This window comes from Schistocerca serialis, chromosome 9 (genome assembly GCF_023864345.2).
Source record: "Schistocerca serialis cubense isolate TAMUIC-IGC-003099 chromosome 9, iqSchSeri2.2, whole genome shotgun sequence".
In the NCBI taxonomy this organism is placed as follows: domain Eukaryota; kingdom Metazoa; phylum Arthropoda; class Insecta; order Orthoptera; family Acrididae; genus Schistocerca; species Schistocerca serialis.
Window position 1 is genome coordinate 506,666,324 of NC_064646.1, and position 16,503 is coordinate 506,682,826.

Genomic DNA, 16,503 nt, shown 5'->3' on the forward strand with positions numbered 1-16,503 from the left:
ATGACTTGCCATAGGATTGTTAGTTCTGGGGTGTGGTGTGAGGGTTGTCGCAGTTTCTTTCATGTGGGTTACTGTAGTGGTCTGGGAATTGGGGAAATAAACAAGGCTCATTGGTTGTATAGGATTTGCTGTGGAGACAGGAATATAGTGGAACAGGAGGAGAAGACTTCTGCCCTTCAGGCGGAACTAGATAAAGCAAAACAAGATCCGAACAGGTTAAGGGGGGAAGAGGGAAAAAAGAGGTGGGAAGTGGCAAAAGGTTATAGAAGAAATAGGAATAGGATGCCCTCAGACCATGTGGTTGTGAATGTGGAAAACAGGTTTGATCTGTTGTCATTGTTGGAAACTGACGAGCTACAAGTAGATGTAGGAGTAGACAGGACACAACAAACTTTCAAAAAAGTGTTAGAAAAGTAAGGAGTCAGAAAAAGTTGTGAAGAAGAAGAAAGTTTTGTTGTTCGGTAGTTCACATGGTAGAGATGTTGGCCAACTGTTGCAGGATGAACTAGAATCAGGTTACCAGGTCACAAGTTTTTTTAAACATAGTGCAAGTCTGGGTCAGGTGATAGAGGATATAGGTTCACTTTGTAAAGACTTACAAAGGAAGAGACTGGTAATTGTGGATGAGGTGGGCAACCGCATAGATAGGAATCCTAATTATTCAGTTGAGAGTGACCTGCTAAAGATAGTTTCAGCAGTGAGACATAATGGTGTTGGGCTTGTGTCTGTTCTGAGGCACCATGACCAGTCTCATTTAAACTGTTCTGTCAGGAGAGTTAATACGGAGGTGGAATGGCTGCTTGGGTCTGGTATGGGGTCTCATATCAGTGTGGTTCCTGTCGACTCAGCAGGTGGGACTAAACTAGGCATGGCCTTCACCTCAGCAGGAAAGGGCTAATAGCAAATAACTTAGAGGTGGGGGGGAGGGGGGGGGGGACTGTCACAAGTGGTAAAGTACCAGTGGTTGCAAGTGACAGAACAGCAGTTTTTTACGGTAGGGAGGCAGAAACAAAAGATGTTCAGAGACAGAAATGACACACGCATTGATAAAACAGGCAGCCAGAAAGCAAATTTTAATTTACACAATTCATGCAGACAGCCTCTGATTGAAACTAGAGATACTCAAAAATGGACAGGAAAATTAGGTTCATCCAGTTGTAATTCAGCCAGTGCACAAAATCTGTTATCCTTATTGCATCCGAATATCCGAGGACTAAGGGGTAAGCTTAATGAGTTGCTTATTTGTGTTCTAGAATTAGAGTTGAGCAAACCAGTTGGTATAATGTTGGTATACAAACGTTAAATGTTACAGGATTCAAGCTAACTTCTTACTTCTGTAGAGAAAATGTCAAGAAAGGAGGAGATGCCACATTTGTCTGAAACTGTTTTGATTTCAAGAATATTGATATTAATAAATTTTGTTCGGAGCAGCACTTAGAAGCATGTGCAACAAAAGTGGTATTTCATAAGTCCTTTATAATAGTAGGTATATAGAGATCACTTCAAGAAATTTTAACTTCTTTGTAAAAAACAAGAAAATAGTGGTTGCTGGTGATTTTAATGTGGATTTATTCGAAAGCCCTGTCAGTGAACAATTATTGCAGTCAGTAACACTATAATTCAATTTAGTTCCTTGTATGAACTTTGCAACTAGGATATGTAAATGCTCTGAAACTGCTATTGATAATGTTTTTGTAGACAAATCTAGGGGAAAAAAGTCATAGCACAAAACCAATAGTAAATGGGCCATCTGATCATGACATGCAGCATCTTGTGTTAAAAGTTGAAACTTATCAGGATAAAAAAATCTATTAAATCCAAGTACAGGAGCATAATAAATAAGTCAAAAATTGAGAAATTCAGGAAATGGTTCAAAGACATGAACTGGATAGATGTTTACAATACTTCTGACTCAAAGTTTTCATTAATAAAGTTACCTCTATTATTTTGAAAATTGTTTTCTCCCAAAGGTAACTCAGATTACACAGAAGTCAAAAAATAAACCATGGATTACACAAGGAATAAAAATATCATGTGGGACAAAAAGGATAGTGTATTTACTATCTAGGAGCAGCCCTGATGTTAGCATTTTAATGCATTACAGAGAATACTGCAGAATATTGAAGCAAGTAATCCAGAAATCGAAGAAGCTTTATTATGAGAAAAAGAGGATGACATCAGGCAACAAAATGAAAACTGTATGGGATATAGTGGAGACAAAAACAGGTGGGGCCAGAAAAGAAGAGGAACAGATAGCTCTAAAAATAAATGAGACTTTGGTAACAAGTGCATGTAGTGTTGCAAACCTCTTAAACAAGCACTTTATTTCTGTTGCTGACACCTTGGGGTTATCAGGTTCGGCGAACGGTGCAATGGAGTATCTGAGACCAGTCTTTAAAAATAACTTCAGTAAAATGGAAATAACATGTCTCCCAAAGAAGTAGCATCCATCATAAAATCCTTAAAATCAAAGTATTCTTGTGGGTATGATGGCATATTAACGTAGTTAATCAAAGAGTGCTCATGTGAGTTGAGTTCTGTCGTAAGTTATTTGTGTAATCAATCTCTTATCAGCGAGACATTTCCAGACTGGCTAAAATATGCTGAAGTTTGGCCTCTTTACAAGAAGGGGGATAAAGAGATACCATCAAATTATTGACTAATTTCACTTTTGCTGGCTTTCTCGAAAATATTTGAAAAGGTTGCGATCAAGCAGCTCCTTAAGCATCTAACTGCAAATAATATATTGTCCAAGTCACAGTTTAGATTTCTTAAGAGTTCTGATATAGAGAAAGCTACTTACACTTACACTGAGAATGTACTTAATTCATTACATAATAAATTAGAAGCTACTGTCATTTTCTGTGACCTGTCAAAAGCCTTTGACTGTGTGAACCACAGCAAGCTCTTAACTAAATTAGAATATTATGATGTCACTGGCAGTGCTGCAAAGTGGTTTGAGTCTTATCTAACTAACCGGAAACAAAGGGTGTCATTGCAAAATACTTGGGCAGTGAGCAGTCAGTCTTCATTTGATTAGGAATTAACTACATGTGGTGTTCCTCAAGGATCCATCTTGAGTCCATTGCCTGTTCTTGTGTACATTAATGACCTCTCGTTTGTTACATCGCCAGATGCTAAGTTTGTCTTGTTTGCAGATGATACAAACATTGCAATAAGTATCAAGTCAAGTACAGATTTAGGAATAGCTGCTCATCAGATTTTTGTTGACATTAATAAATATTTTAAAGCCAATTCACTGCCATTAAGCTTTGAAAAGACCCACTATGTGCAGTACAGAACCTGTAAGAGATTTCCTTCCAAAGTGTGTATAACATATGAAGACACATATTGAAGATGTTGACAGTGTTAAATTTCTGAAATTACAACTCGATTATAAATTCAGTTGGGAAGGGCATACGACAGAACTGCTGAAGTGCATAAACAAGTCTGTATTTGCAATGAGAATGATGTCTGATACAGGAGATATAAAGAGTTTGCATACTTTGCTTGCATTCATTTTATTATGTCATACGGGATCATATTCTTGGGTAACTCATCAAACCAAGCAAATGTTTTTAGCATGCAAAAGCAAATGATAAGAATCATTTGTGGTGTAAATTCAAGAACATCATGTAGAAACCTGTTCAAGGTACTTTGTATTTTAACCAGTGCTTCTCAGTGTATTTATTCCCTAATGAAATTTGTTGCAAGTAACATATCTCTATTTCCAACCAATAGCTCAATACATAGACTCAGTACCAGGTATAAGAATAATCTATATAAAGATCTAAAATCACTTACCCTGGTCCAAAAGGCGATCAAATATTCAGAAACACACATTTTCAATAAATTGCCATTAACCATTAGAAACTTGGTTTCAGATAAAGCATGGCTTAAACAGAGGATGAAAGATTTTTTGATAGGCAACTCCTTCCACTCTATAGATGAATATCTTAACAAAGACTGTTAAGCCAGCTTAAGTAAAAATATCTGTTAAGTTTCAGTTTTGACAGCACTTAGTCACGACAGTCTAGATTAGGTATTTTGTGTGTGATAAATTTATTATTACTGCATAACAATGTTTCATTCTGGCAGAATATTAATTCTGTAAATATCAGCAAATTTCCACATTTTATTCACCTATTTTGACAATCTCCTGACAAATGGTCTGGGTAATAAGTATTGTATTCAAATGTTTTATGTTTTTATGTTATACTTTCTGACATATTCCACACCCTTGTGAACCAATTCATTTTTTGAGTCTTTGGAACGAAAAGTGAATGTAATCTAATTTAATTTAATTATCCTGTTTGAACAGTTGAACAAATTTGGTTTGAGGATTAATGTTGGAGTTTAAGAAATTAATGTTTTAGATCATGTGTTTACTCCAAAAGGTACGAAACCAGACCCAAAACGAGTACAAGTGATAACTAATTTCCAACTACTGTGGCATACTGAATTTTTACTGAATGCATTTGGAATGTGTTGCAGAACATCAAGCTATTCTAAGTGATTACTTGAAGAACACCAAGAAAAGTGACAAAACAAGCACACAGTGGACAGAAAACGCAATAAAACAGTTTGAGAAGTGCAAAATGGACCTTGCAAATGCAGTCCTTTTAACATTACCAAATGTAAACAATGATCTTGCATTATTTGTAGATGCTTGAGATTTTGCATCTGGAGCAGTGCTGCAACAGAAAGAAGAATGAATATGGAAACTAGTTGGTGTTTACTCCGAAACGTTCTCACCATCACAGAAGAAATATTCAACTTATGATAGGGAACTTCTCAGCATTTAGGTATTTTAAGTGCCGCCTTGAAATACATTCATTTGCAGTGTACACTGACCGTGCTCCTTTGATACATGCTTTTGAACAACGAAACGATAAAGTAACCCCTACGCAGTTGTGTCCACCTACAATTCATATCACATTTTATGACCGATATCAGACACATTTCTGGAAAAGAAAGCAGTGTGGCTGACAACATATCCAGACTGGAAGAAGCAGTACCAGTTGATTACGAGAAGATAGCAGGTGCACAAGCGAGTGATGGAGAACTTGAGAAACTTTGCTCTAGTTCTCATCATCATTGAACTTTAAACAGCATGAAAATCCTGGTGGAAGATTATTATGGTGTGATGTAACAACAAGTAACATTCGTCCTTATATTCTGCATCAGTTTAGATCTGTGGAATCACTCACATACAGATGTATTTGGTCAAACATAAAATGAGATATCCAAAACTGGGCAAAATCGTGCATAGCATGCCAAATGAAAAAGTTACTAGACATACTAAATCTGCTGTTGGCCAGTTTCCAAGCACAGATGGACGATTTGAGGTGATACACATTGATCTAATTGGCTCCCTGCCTCCCTCAGATGAGTTCATATACTAAATTTATGGATGTCAAACAGTAGAAAATCCAGGCTGGAATGTAACAATATTATGAAAAGCAAAGTTGCTATGCACCATATAGCGGAGGTGCTGAGTCGCAGATAGGCACAACAAAAAGACTGTCACAAATAAAGCTTTCGGTCATTAAGGCCTTTGTGAACAGTAGATGACAGGCACATACGCAAACCCAATTCACACACACGACTGCTGTCTCAGGCAACTGAAACCACACTGCAGTGTGTGTGTGTGTGTGTGTGTGTGTGTGTGTGTGTTTTTCTATTGTTGACGAAGGCCATAATGACCGAAAGCTTTATTTATGACAGACTTTTTTTTTTGTTGTGCCTATCCGCGACTCAGCATCTCTGCTATACGGCGAGTAGCAACTTTTCTTTTCATAATAAATTCATGGATGTCCATCTTATTGAATGGATGATATATGTGGGAAAAAGTACCACCACAGCTGTATCTTTAGAATATCTTTATCCTATCACATGACTAGTTTCAGTGGCACATTACCGCCATTCTCATGCCCACTGTCAAATGAGGATTTGATTTATTTGATACATTTACTGTGATCCATTACACTGGAGACAACAAGGTGTCAAGTATAGACTCCTGATGAAAGCTAGTCCACGTGTGTTAGTAACAAGGATCCCACAGTATATGTGTCAAGGAAACCAAATACTCTTTTGGCAGCAGGCTGAGGACGGTGGTAATGTGCCACCGGAACTAAGTCGTGTGATAGGATAAAGACATTCTCAAGATACAGTCGTGTTGGTACTTTTCTCATATAATTCATATACTGTTTAGCATGCATTGAATGGTTCAGTAACTGGACAGAAGACATTCCAATTCATGGTATTCAAGCAGAAATCATGGCATTGAGCATTTAATAACTCCTGGATCGCTAGATTTGGAGCATCTAACTAAATAGTGACTGACCAAGCAGCACACTTCCAATTAGAACTGTTCCATGCGTTAGTAAGATTTTTAGTTCTAAATTAACTCAAACTAGAGCATACCATCCATAATTAAATGGAAAAATAGAGAGATTCCGACAAACATTGAAGCCAGTCATAAGAGCGCATTGTATAACTAAATGGAGTGACATAATTCCGACAGTTCTCTGAGGACTATGTTGCTGTGCAAGAGAAGAAAATAGCTCAACAACTGTGGAGCTGCTGTATGGCATAACTCTAACACTGTCTGGTGATTTCAATGTAAGGTTGGAAAATAAACTACAAATAGATCTACCAGCATTCACTTCTCAGTTACACCAGCATATGGATAAATTACGCCCTTCATAATGTTCCCATAAGGTAAAGGAAGTGCCGATTGCTAGCAGAGATCTGCATAATGCAGCTTGTATATTTGAGAGGAATGACAAAGTGAAAACCAAACTAATGCTTCCCTGTGAAGGGCCCTATGAAGTCTTGGAGAAAAAAAAATATTTCACTCTAAAAATTTAGGATGTGGCAACAAGCATTTCACATAACAGATTGAGACCTGTCTACATCCTTGTGAACTCAAACACATGTGGTCTACAGGATAACACACAGAGCACTTAGCCAGTGCATGAGTTACTCACACATCAACAGCCTCATAAAAGAAAGTTATCAGATTTGGTCGAGTTGTGAAATTCTCCAAAAAGTTCAAGTAATTGACTTACAAACTGATGTGGGGATAATGTATATATTTATGTTCATAACCTGTAGTTCTGTAAACAATTGTTCTTTGAGTGTATGTGTGTGTGTGTGTGTGTGTGTGTGTGTGTGTGTGTGTGGTTTTTTTATTTTTATTTTTTCCAAAACGAATTATATTTTGAAATTTTCAGAGTAAGAGATGTAGAGTTCAGTTGTTTTGTTGTTGGAGTGTGATATTGGGCATGTGACAGGAAGGAAGTTTCCAAGTAATAGTTCTGCATCTAAAATCTGTGTTTTGTGTTTAAGTGTTCAAGAAGACGAACAGGCTGAAAAATGTTTTTTGACTTCTGAGACATTGGCACACAGTGTTAAAATTTCAAGACTGAGTCATTGACAGTTTTCATGCTACATTAGGTCAAAATTTGCAGAAAAATCAATCATGACATTTTTTGAACCATATTGTGACTGCAGTAATTTTTGAGCAAAGTATAGTGAGTACACTTTGGTAGTTCTGTAGATAAATAACTAGTTTTCAGTTCTGCGATCTGTTACAGTTATTTGTGAGCATTAGCATTCTAGAAGTAATGAACATGTAAATTTGTGATCCAAAAATTTTGTCAGATTTGTGCATAGTTTGATGTCGTAAATATTTAGTTTCTTTGTTTTCATTTTATGTACCAGAAAAGATTTTATCTGTTTTGAAGACTGTATAAAGTTTCAAAAATTATGTTGAACATGCCACTATCAACATTTGTGAAGTATTTTTATATTTAACATTGACACAGTTTTGTTATTTTTACGTGCTGTAATTTTGTAATTTGCTGTTTTTTTTTATCTCTAATCATAAACAAGAAATTATTTTACAGTGAAAATTTAGTGTGGAAATAATTGGCTAAACAATTGAGCAGACGTATTTCTTCAAGTACTAGATGGATTCACGTATATTTATTTCCAGGCACAAGCTAAATAATGTCCACTGTATTTTAATTGTTGGTGACTACCACCAACAGTTAATATGCAGTGCACATTAGCCAGAATGCATCAGATGGATCCAGACAATTCCCCTTACTTAAGACTTTCCATAGTTGGGTTTTTGGACAATTACGTATGCCGTCAAACCTTTTTTAGCAATTGAAAAAAAAGGACAGTAAGCAGAACATTAAAAAGTACATAAAGAGAGACAAAAAAGAAATTCCATAAGATGATGGCTGGGCCTGTTCTGATGCTTGACAGTGAAACCTTGTATTATGAAGAAGAGATTCTAGCCGTGCTCAGACACCCGAAATAAAATGTTTACTAGCAGTTAAAGGTCGCACAAAATTGGGCAGGATTCCTGATGAAATTATTAGACAAGAACTGAATAACTTTACAGTAAATGACAAAACAGAAAAACAAGAAAACTGAAAGGAACATTTTGGGAGGGGGAAGAGGTTAAGCCAGATACATCGATACAGCAAAATTATAATTATTTGCAATGCCAGTGCTGTGTTGACAATGATAACCTATTGAGTGAGTTGAAGTAAAAAACTGAGACAAAAAGTGTGAGTTTCTTCGAATGCAGGCGGAGGGGGGGATCTTAAACAGTAAGTCATTATATCAACAATGTTTGGCAAGGAGGAACAAATGCTTTCTGATGTTGAGAAAGCCAGATTTTAGCATTTTTCAAGGCAGTGTAATTAACCAGAATGAAAATGCTCTAAGTGGACTGTGTAAAACCAATAAAACTTTTGTAAAATCTGTATTTCATACTCAGATTAACATAAAACTACTATACAAATATTTTTACATTTCTAATACAAAATCCATTTGTTAACATGATAGTATGTGAAAATTGAACAGTAGTATTTTTAAGCTCATTTTTAACCTCATCCAGAGATTCTCCAAAGTAAACAAATCTTTTCTAGTGCAAAAAATTGCCTCTTCCTAATGAAATCAAACAACGCTCCGATTTGATTAAAAGAATTGACAGTATGTTTGTATCATAAGAAGTTATAAAATACTCACAAATAACTTATGCAGTTAATTATCATTCATAGCAGTAACTTCTCCACTAAACTACAAAAAGCTATTAAAACTAAGTTGTGTTTCCAAAAACAATTGCTGTAACAAGAAGGTTAAAAAATTGTTGCAGTTGGTTATTTTCCCTTTGTGAAGCATCAAGACAGTTTCAGTTCTAAGCTGTCTCAAATTTGACCGAAGCTGCCGTAGATCTCACACAGTATTTTGTAGCCCTCCATTAAAAGTGTCGTAAAAGATGAATTTTTATCGACTTGGGCATGGACTGTGTAATTTTATTGTATGAAGAACATATGCATAAAATTTCATTCAAAATAATGGTATTTCAATTATGCAATATTTGTTTGTCCACTATTTATAATTTAATTATAGATGCATTTTTCTGTCTATATTTTTTTCATTATTTTCATGTGTGTTATTTATTAATTGAATTGTGACAGCTACCAGATGAGGACAAACGAATTATATCTCTTAAGAAATACCTGAAGATAGCAGGTATTCGTGTTCACAACTATTCAGATCTGTGGAAGGATTGCCGCAGTAACAAAGCGAGAGCACAGAAGTTGCTATCACTCCTTGAGGAGAATGGTCTCAAAGGTAAGGAGTTTTTAGTTGTGTACAGTCTGTGAACAGTATGTGACTTGGTTTGTCTGTTTATATGTATATCTCTGTGCTGTGTGGGAGTCAAGATTGTGTCTCTGATTTCCATTAACAAGAGCATTTTTATGTAGATATAGCACATGCAACCTGGTTGCACTGATGTTCACAGATCATTCCACATGGATGTCACATCGTGAAACTCACAAACAGTGAATTTACTACAGCTTTAAGTGCAGTAGTGCATAGTTTTAATGATTTTCATTGGGCCAGCATTTTCAGGGCTGCTGTTTTAGACTGCAGCCTGCGTTTAAGAAGTCACAATTCCACATGTGAAGACTGTGAGTCCTTAAGTTTGGCTATGGGTTAGTTAATGTGCAGTGACTTAAACCAACACCATTTTGGTTTTTGAAATTATAAATGAATTAGCATCTGGCTGAAAGTACGGTTTTTAATTTCTTTATTCCATTATCGATTTCGCGACACGAGCCCCGTCAGATGCACGGGCTGGTAGTCCCGAAATAAATAATGCAGTAAATAAATTGGAAACCAGCCTTGCAGCCAGAGGCTAATTTTTTTGTGTTTATTAGTATGTGTGTTCACAATTGTTGTAGTCAGAACAACAATACTTAAACATAAGTTGAAGTGAGGCCAGTTGTGGAGTTCCTTTTTCATCCAATTTTGGGAACATTCATCTGCTGCTGGTTACTCACAATACCGGTCCCAACGTTAATAATAGATTACATGATGTGATAGTCTATGGGAATGGCAGTTTCCAAAATAAGTATTAAAGAAAAACAGATTTCCAGCTGTGATCTCAATAATCAGGTCAAACACCACCAGTGAGTTACTTGTGGGACTGTTATCAGTACATAAATGATACTCCAGGCTGAAACTAACAATGTAAAATAATAATGGTAATACAGAATGAAAATTCTTCAGTTAAACTGTCTCAGTAATGAATAAGGAAATCCAAAAGTTTTGGCTGTGGTCTTTCGGTGGGGACCACCCAGTATTTGCCTGGAATAGGATTGTTTGTTTCTGGTGAACATTCTTATACATTCTATATATGAACAATTTTTTGTACTTTTCAATATATTTTTAGTGATTTGCAGTTAAATAACACACTCGAGTAGCCATAAAGCACATCTATGTGAGCAATGTGGCCAGCTTTTCCATTCACTTCAGTGACAAGCATTATTATAACACAACTAACACTACCATTCATCATTGGAACAGCACATATTTGTAAACTAATAATAGAGATCTTCATTCAAGACTCAGCAGATACTTTTACACTCCAGATATTGTCATAGTCCAATTAATATTTTCAGGGCGACCAACTATAGAGAAGTGCAAGAAACTCAGAAAGAAGATTGAAACCCGAAGGGAAGTGGAGGAATTGGACTTGGCAAATGTCATGGAATGTGGAGGTAAAGAGAACACTATCTTCCTTGCTTCATAGTAGTTTCCAAATGACAGTGAGTGTGTTTTTATTGAGGAATATCATCCCTATTAGAAGCAGAAGTAAGGAATCTACAGACCAGTTCTTCAAATAACAACTAATGGATCAGGACCAATATACACCTAAGTTAAGAAACAGATTTTGTAGGTGTAGCTATCATAACTTTTAAGCATTACTTTTATCAAGAGAAAAGGAAAATGAACCACAGGAAAGAGAAACTGTTTTGAATCACAAGGCACACATGAGCTGGAAGAAATAATCATTTCAGTGTTCGTTTTCTATATGTATATGCATCATTCCAGCTCTGTTTGTTCTAGAAAGTACCCTAAAACCATCATCATCAAATAATCCTTTTACTAAATTGTACTTTCTAATTTGAATTAAGGGTACTGCAGAAGGAATTGTGATGGTAATTGCTGTCCAAAGGAAAATAAGTCCATCAGTGAGCAGTAGTCAAAACGTTCTGATTATCACCTTGAAAAAAATAAAGTTACATAATTAGTATTTTGTTTGTTTCCAGGTGCATGCCTGCAATCTTGGTTCAAATTAAAATTCCCACACCTCACTGCCTTAGTTGTATGAGCCACACTGTTTTGTTTTGGCTCATCTCGTGGAGTACCATGGTACTGTAATGTGGGGACTGCAAATAAACAAATAATTAATGACATAAATTTATTTTTTCAAGGTGATGATTAAAACTTTTTCTTAGTCTATTCTGAATGTGAGACGTTTTGATTCTTTTTAGTTTTGGTTACCAGTTTCAGATGAAGGCTCCAGGTGAGTGCACATTATGATAGGCACTAGCCAGTTCTTCACATTGGCTCCATGCTGTGTGTTGATGATGGTTTTATAGACCAGAACTGCTAAGTGGAACTAGAAATCAAAACTTTTTATGATTTGAACTGATCTATATTAAAAACTGAATCAAGAAGTTCAACTTGTTGCTTAGAGAGAACTAAGTAAGTCATAAAGTTCATGTTGCTGGTTTTAGTGGGGTTTCTTAGAGTTTCCAGGTTGGTAAGCAAGATTGAAGTTACAAGACACATCCTCAGTTGAATCACTGCCATTACTACATCCTTGGAGTACAAATCTCCCCATTCTAATGTAGGTGTTGGTGTTGTTAATGCCTCTCTATGAGAGACTGATCTAATGGCAGACGGCATATTAGGGTAGACAGTTTCATTCTTTGCTTTGTGGAATATCCTTCAGCATTCATTTTATTATTGGCCTAATGTGTTTTCAGTATGAAACAACTACAAGTACAACAAAACATATTCAGTCTTCTAGTTAATGTAGGCATTATAGGAATAAACCACTTTTGAAAACAAACACATCTGCAATCTACCATCTGTTTCAATACACAAACATACTGGAGCGAGCTACACAACTCTTACTTCCATCACTAACAACTTGAGAGTGTTGCCTACTGTGGTACTTAAAAATTTGCAGTCTGAACTACAGATGGTGTAAACAAAACAGCCATTACAAGTAGTAATCACTATATTTTGGTCGATGTTACAAAATCATAGTCCGTGTGATGGGACCATTTCGATGCTGTGTGTATGATCAGATCATTGTCCTCAAAGGCTCCACACATTGGTAGATGTCAGAGGTTGCAAGTCTAGGCTCTACGATGGCTGGAAGACCACAGACCAGCCCTTTTTATTACTCATACAGTTTGTTACCAAAGAAGTGTGCACATTTGTGTTGTAAAGAGTGAATTTGGATTACTTTAAGAATCTTGTGTGGTCTTCTCTTCATAATGGCTTCTCTAAGCTTCTGAGGTGTCTGAGTACACTGCCTTTTGTTTATGGCCGGATCATGTAAAAGAAAGTCGGGGAAGAACATACTGGCAGATTAAAACTGGATGCCAGGCCAGGACTGAAATCCAGAACCATCTGTTTCTCGTCAAATCTCCTACATAATGAACAATCCGGGCACAATTCATGGCCCACGCTCATGAGAAGTGAAGCTCTGAGGATTGTTTGTTATTCATACCTGGCTAACTCAGTCAGTAAGGGCATTGCCCACAAAGGGTGAGGTCCCAGGTTCAAGTCTCAGTCTGGCACACAGTTTTAATCTGCCTCAAAATTTTATAACAGTGCATATTCCACTGCAGAGTGAAAGATCTTTTATGGAATAAATCATAGAAAATGGTATCCTAGTCAAAACAAAACAAAATAATAATTGTAACAAAAGTCATAATTTTCTATGCTGGTCACTGGTATGCCTTACGCCACAGAGAAGAGGTACAAAAGTCCAGCAATTGGTGCTTCGCTTCAGAGCATCTGAATGTTCCCTTATTTTGTCTTGGGGGGGGGGGGGGGGGGGACTCTGTTTCTTTGGTTTTGCCTTTGAGTGTGTTTAACAGATCAGACTAAAATTCCACTCTTCTCTCACTCAAATTTGGTATCTGTGGTTGGTGTATGCATTCCGCTCGTATTTTCTGTTACTTTGAGATTGTCACCATTTGTATAACATTATTGCAGCTCAGTTGTACAGCAAGCTCAGTCTTTGTTGCGTGGATCAACCCAAGCACATGTTAACATTCAGTTTCATTGTTCATAGATGATAACCTCCACTGCTCTATTTGTCAGTTATCTATCTTTCCCTTTTAAAAGGCTCTTTCTTTATCTGTTTAAAGTCAATAATGTAACCTCTGTCGCAGGATTGAATCCCAGTTGTACCACAGACTCAGTCTGACTATAACTTAGTGTACTTACAACAATGTGAAGATTGTGAGGAATGCTACTTGGTTCATATTCCGCGTTAAAATGTAAGATTACTGGGGTAGGTTAGGAATGTGCTGGTCACTGAAGTTGCCTGTAATTAAGAGACTTGCACCATGCTGTTGAGCCACATGGAATTAATATCATCTCCGCACATTCTCTCACGCCAAATTGTCGCACAACTTGAGACCACCACCTTCCTTCACCATTTACCTAATAATTGAAGACAGCACATTGCTTCTGCTTGGAATTCGTTATTTGTCTGGAAGGAGAAGGCAGTATGTTGAAACATTTGTTTAGTAGAGGAGTGCAGTTTGAACAATCCACATCAGTTAACCATATAATTCCATGTTTGTGTGTTTTCAATGCTGTTGTGCATTATCTTCCTTTTATTTTCCTATTTATATTAACTACCCTCACCACAACTTTTTTGCTGTGCATAATTATTTTTACCATTGTTACATATCTAGTAAATACCTTGAGTGAGCTCTGAATCACAATCACTTCTCAATCATTGTGTTGCATGATGGTACATGTACTTTTCACGTAGACACACTTTGCGAGCATGTAGAAGCTAGACAAGAGGTAAATATAAATGCTCTAACGTTAAGTCAAATTCTGAGCATCATGTGGGAATGAAATAATTTTTTGGGCATTTATAAAGGGACAGGGTGAAGATCTCAGGAATCTTGGTGCCCTGCTTTAACAATAAGCCATCCATATGGGCACAGTTGTAGGATATCATTTCGAAGTTTATTCTAATGCTTTCATTCAAATGTGTTTGTAGATGGGAGCAAACATTAAATATCAAGGGGAATTAGGGAACACACAGATTGTGTCTTTGACAGTAGAAATGGTCGTCGCCAGATAAGCAGTTGCTGAATCAAGATCTGAATGGGTAATGCAAATAAATAAAACCTAAACCCTGTTATATTGGCAGTGATACTAACTATAAGAAATTTATTAAAAATGAGGCATTACTGTTGTTGGACACGGCACCCAATGACTCCATATTCCTTTGTTTCATGTGTCATAATCTTTTAAGTGGTTTTTGAATAAGGCAAAACTTCATTGACAGGCAAGGAACAGGGGAAATATTCCATTGCTTACGAAATTGTTTTATGTTATTTATGTTTTTCCTGTCTCAAAACGTTCATAATTATGCAAGGTGTACATAAGGTCCAGGAACACTTTCAGTTATTTATTGCACAACAACTAAACATTGTACAGATGTTATACATATTGCATTTTGAAGAGAAACCCTGAAAGTTTTTTTTTTACAAACATTTGATATGCAAACCATGAGTGATCAGGTAGACGTCAGTATGGTAATCGAATTCTTGGCATACCTGTCCCAGCATGACATCGTCGACTGTGGCAGTCGCTTCCTGTATTCTCTCCCGGAGCTCTGCTACATCACATCGTAGAGGCGGTACATACTCCAGATCTTTAATCTGTCCCCACAGAAGAAAGTCACACGGAGTGAGATCTGGTGATCGGGCAGGCCATTTCATGAAATAGCTGTCCCCTTCTGTAGCATGGCCAATCCATCGATGCGGCAGCTCCGTGTTCAGGTACCCAAGAACTTCATGATGAAAATGGGGCGGAGCCCCATCCTGCTGAAAGATGAACGGAGAGTCTGATTGCATTTGAGGTAGGCCCGTACAGTTTTCGATGTGACAAGGCATAAAAAACATTTACCTTTGGGGAATCACGCTCAAATTCAACGCATTTGTGTGGATGCTTTGTACCCCAGATTCGACAATTATGCCTGTTCACTTTCCCATTAGTGTGAAAAGTGGCTTCGCCGCTAAAAATTAAGTGATCAACAATGCCATCCCCAGCCACATTCAATTGTTGAAATTGCGAACAAAACTCAAAATGCTTGTCTTTGTTGTCGTCATTGAGCTTCTGCACCAGCTTCAATTTGAGTGGTTTCATATACAGATTCTGTCACAGGACTTTCCACACTGTCATTGGAGCCATTTTGAGTGTACGGGATGCACGATACACCAATTTCTTTGGCCTCATGAATTTCTCTCTTGCGCGCTCCACGTTCACTTCACTCACACTGGGATGTCCGCTTCTCTTCAAGCAACGCATTGTAATGAATTTGTTGTGCCAGTGGTAAATGACATTCCTTGTTGGTGGCTTCTTACTGTACTTGGTTCTAAACATCTGTTGAACAGCTGTAGCACACTTGTTTTTGTCGAACTCCATCACACAGAAAGCTTGCTCCACACCTGAACTTGCCATGTTGGTGATTGGCCCTGACTATCGGCAAATTACCAAACTACACTGTGGCAGTACACATGAAAAAAAACTTTCAGGCCGTGTCCTACGTGAGCGACAGAAGCGAGCGATAGCGTGCAACAGCTTCAGGCGACAAAATGCAACCGTAGGTGAAGTTATGGAAGTGTCATACGTGAGCGACCTCTGTGCCAATGCCTGTCTCCAGCTGCAACTGGAGACATTTGAGCTCAAACGTGTTTGAATCTTGTTGCTGCAGCACGCGCGACACAGCGCGACAGCCACGTGTCGTCTTGGCAAAGCAGTGGAGTGGACGCGATGGCAGCTATAAATTACTTAACATCCTATTTTAAGAAAACTATTCGGCGAAAAAATTTGCTTCTTACGCAACCTATAGCT

At 37.3% G+C, this 16,503-nt stretch overlaps 1 protein-coding gene across 4 annotated transcripts in view; it reads left to right on the forward strand.

Moving 5' to 3' along the window:
• Positions 1-16,503, forward strand: part of LOC126418779 (uncharacterized) — a 70,239-nt gene that overhangs the window by 45,685 nt on the left and 8,051 nt on the right. For all 4 annotated transcript variants that reach the window (XM_050085709.1, XM_050085708.1, XM_050085707.1 and 1 more), the window contains exons 3-4: positions 9,504-9,660; positions 10,995-11,093. In XM_050085709.1, coding sequence (XP_049941666.1) covers positions 9,504-9,660; positions 10,995-11,093 — 256 coding nt within the window. The remainder of the gene's footprint in view (positions 1-9,503; positions 9,661-10,994; positions 11,094-16,503) is intronic.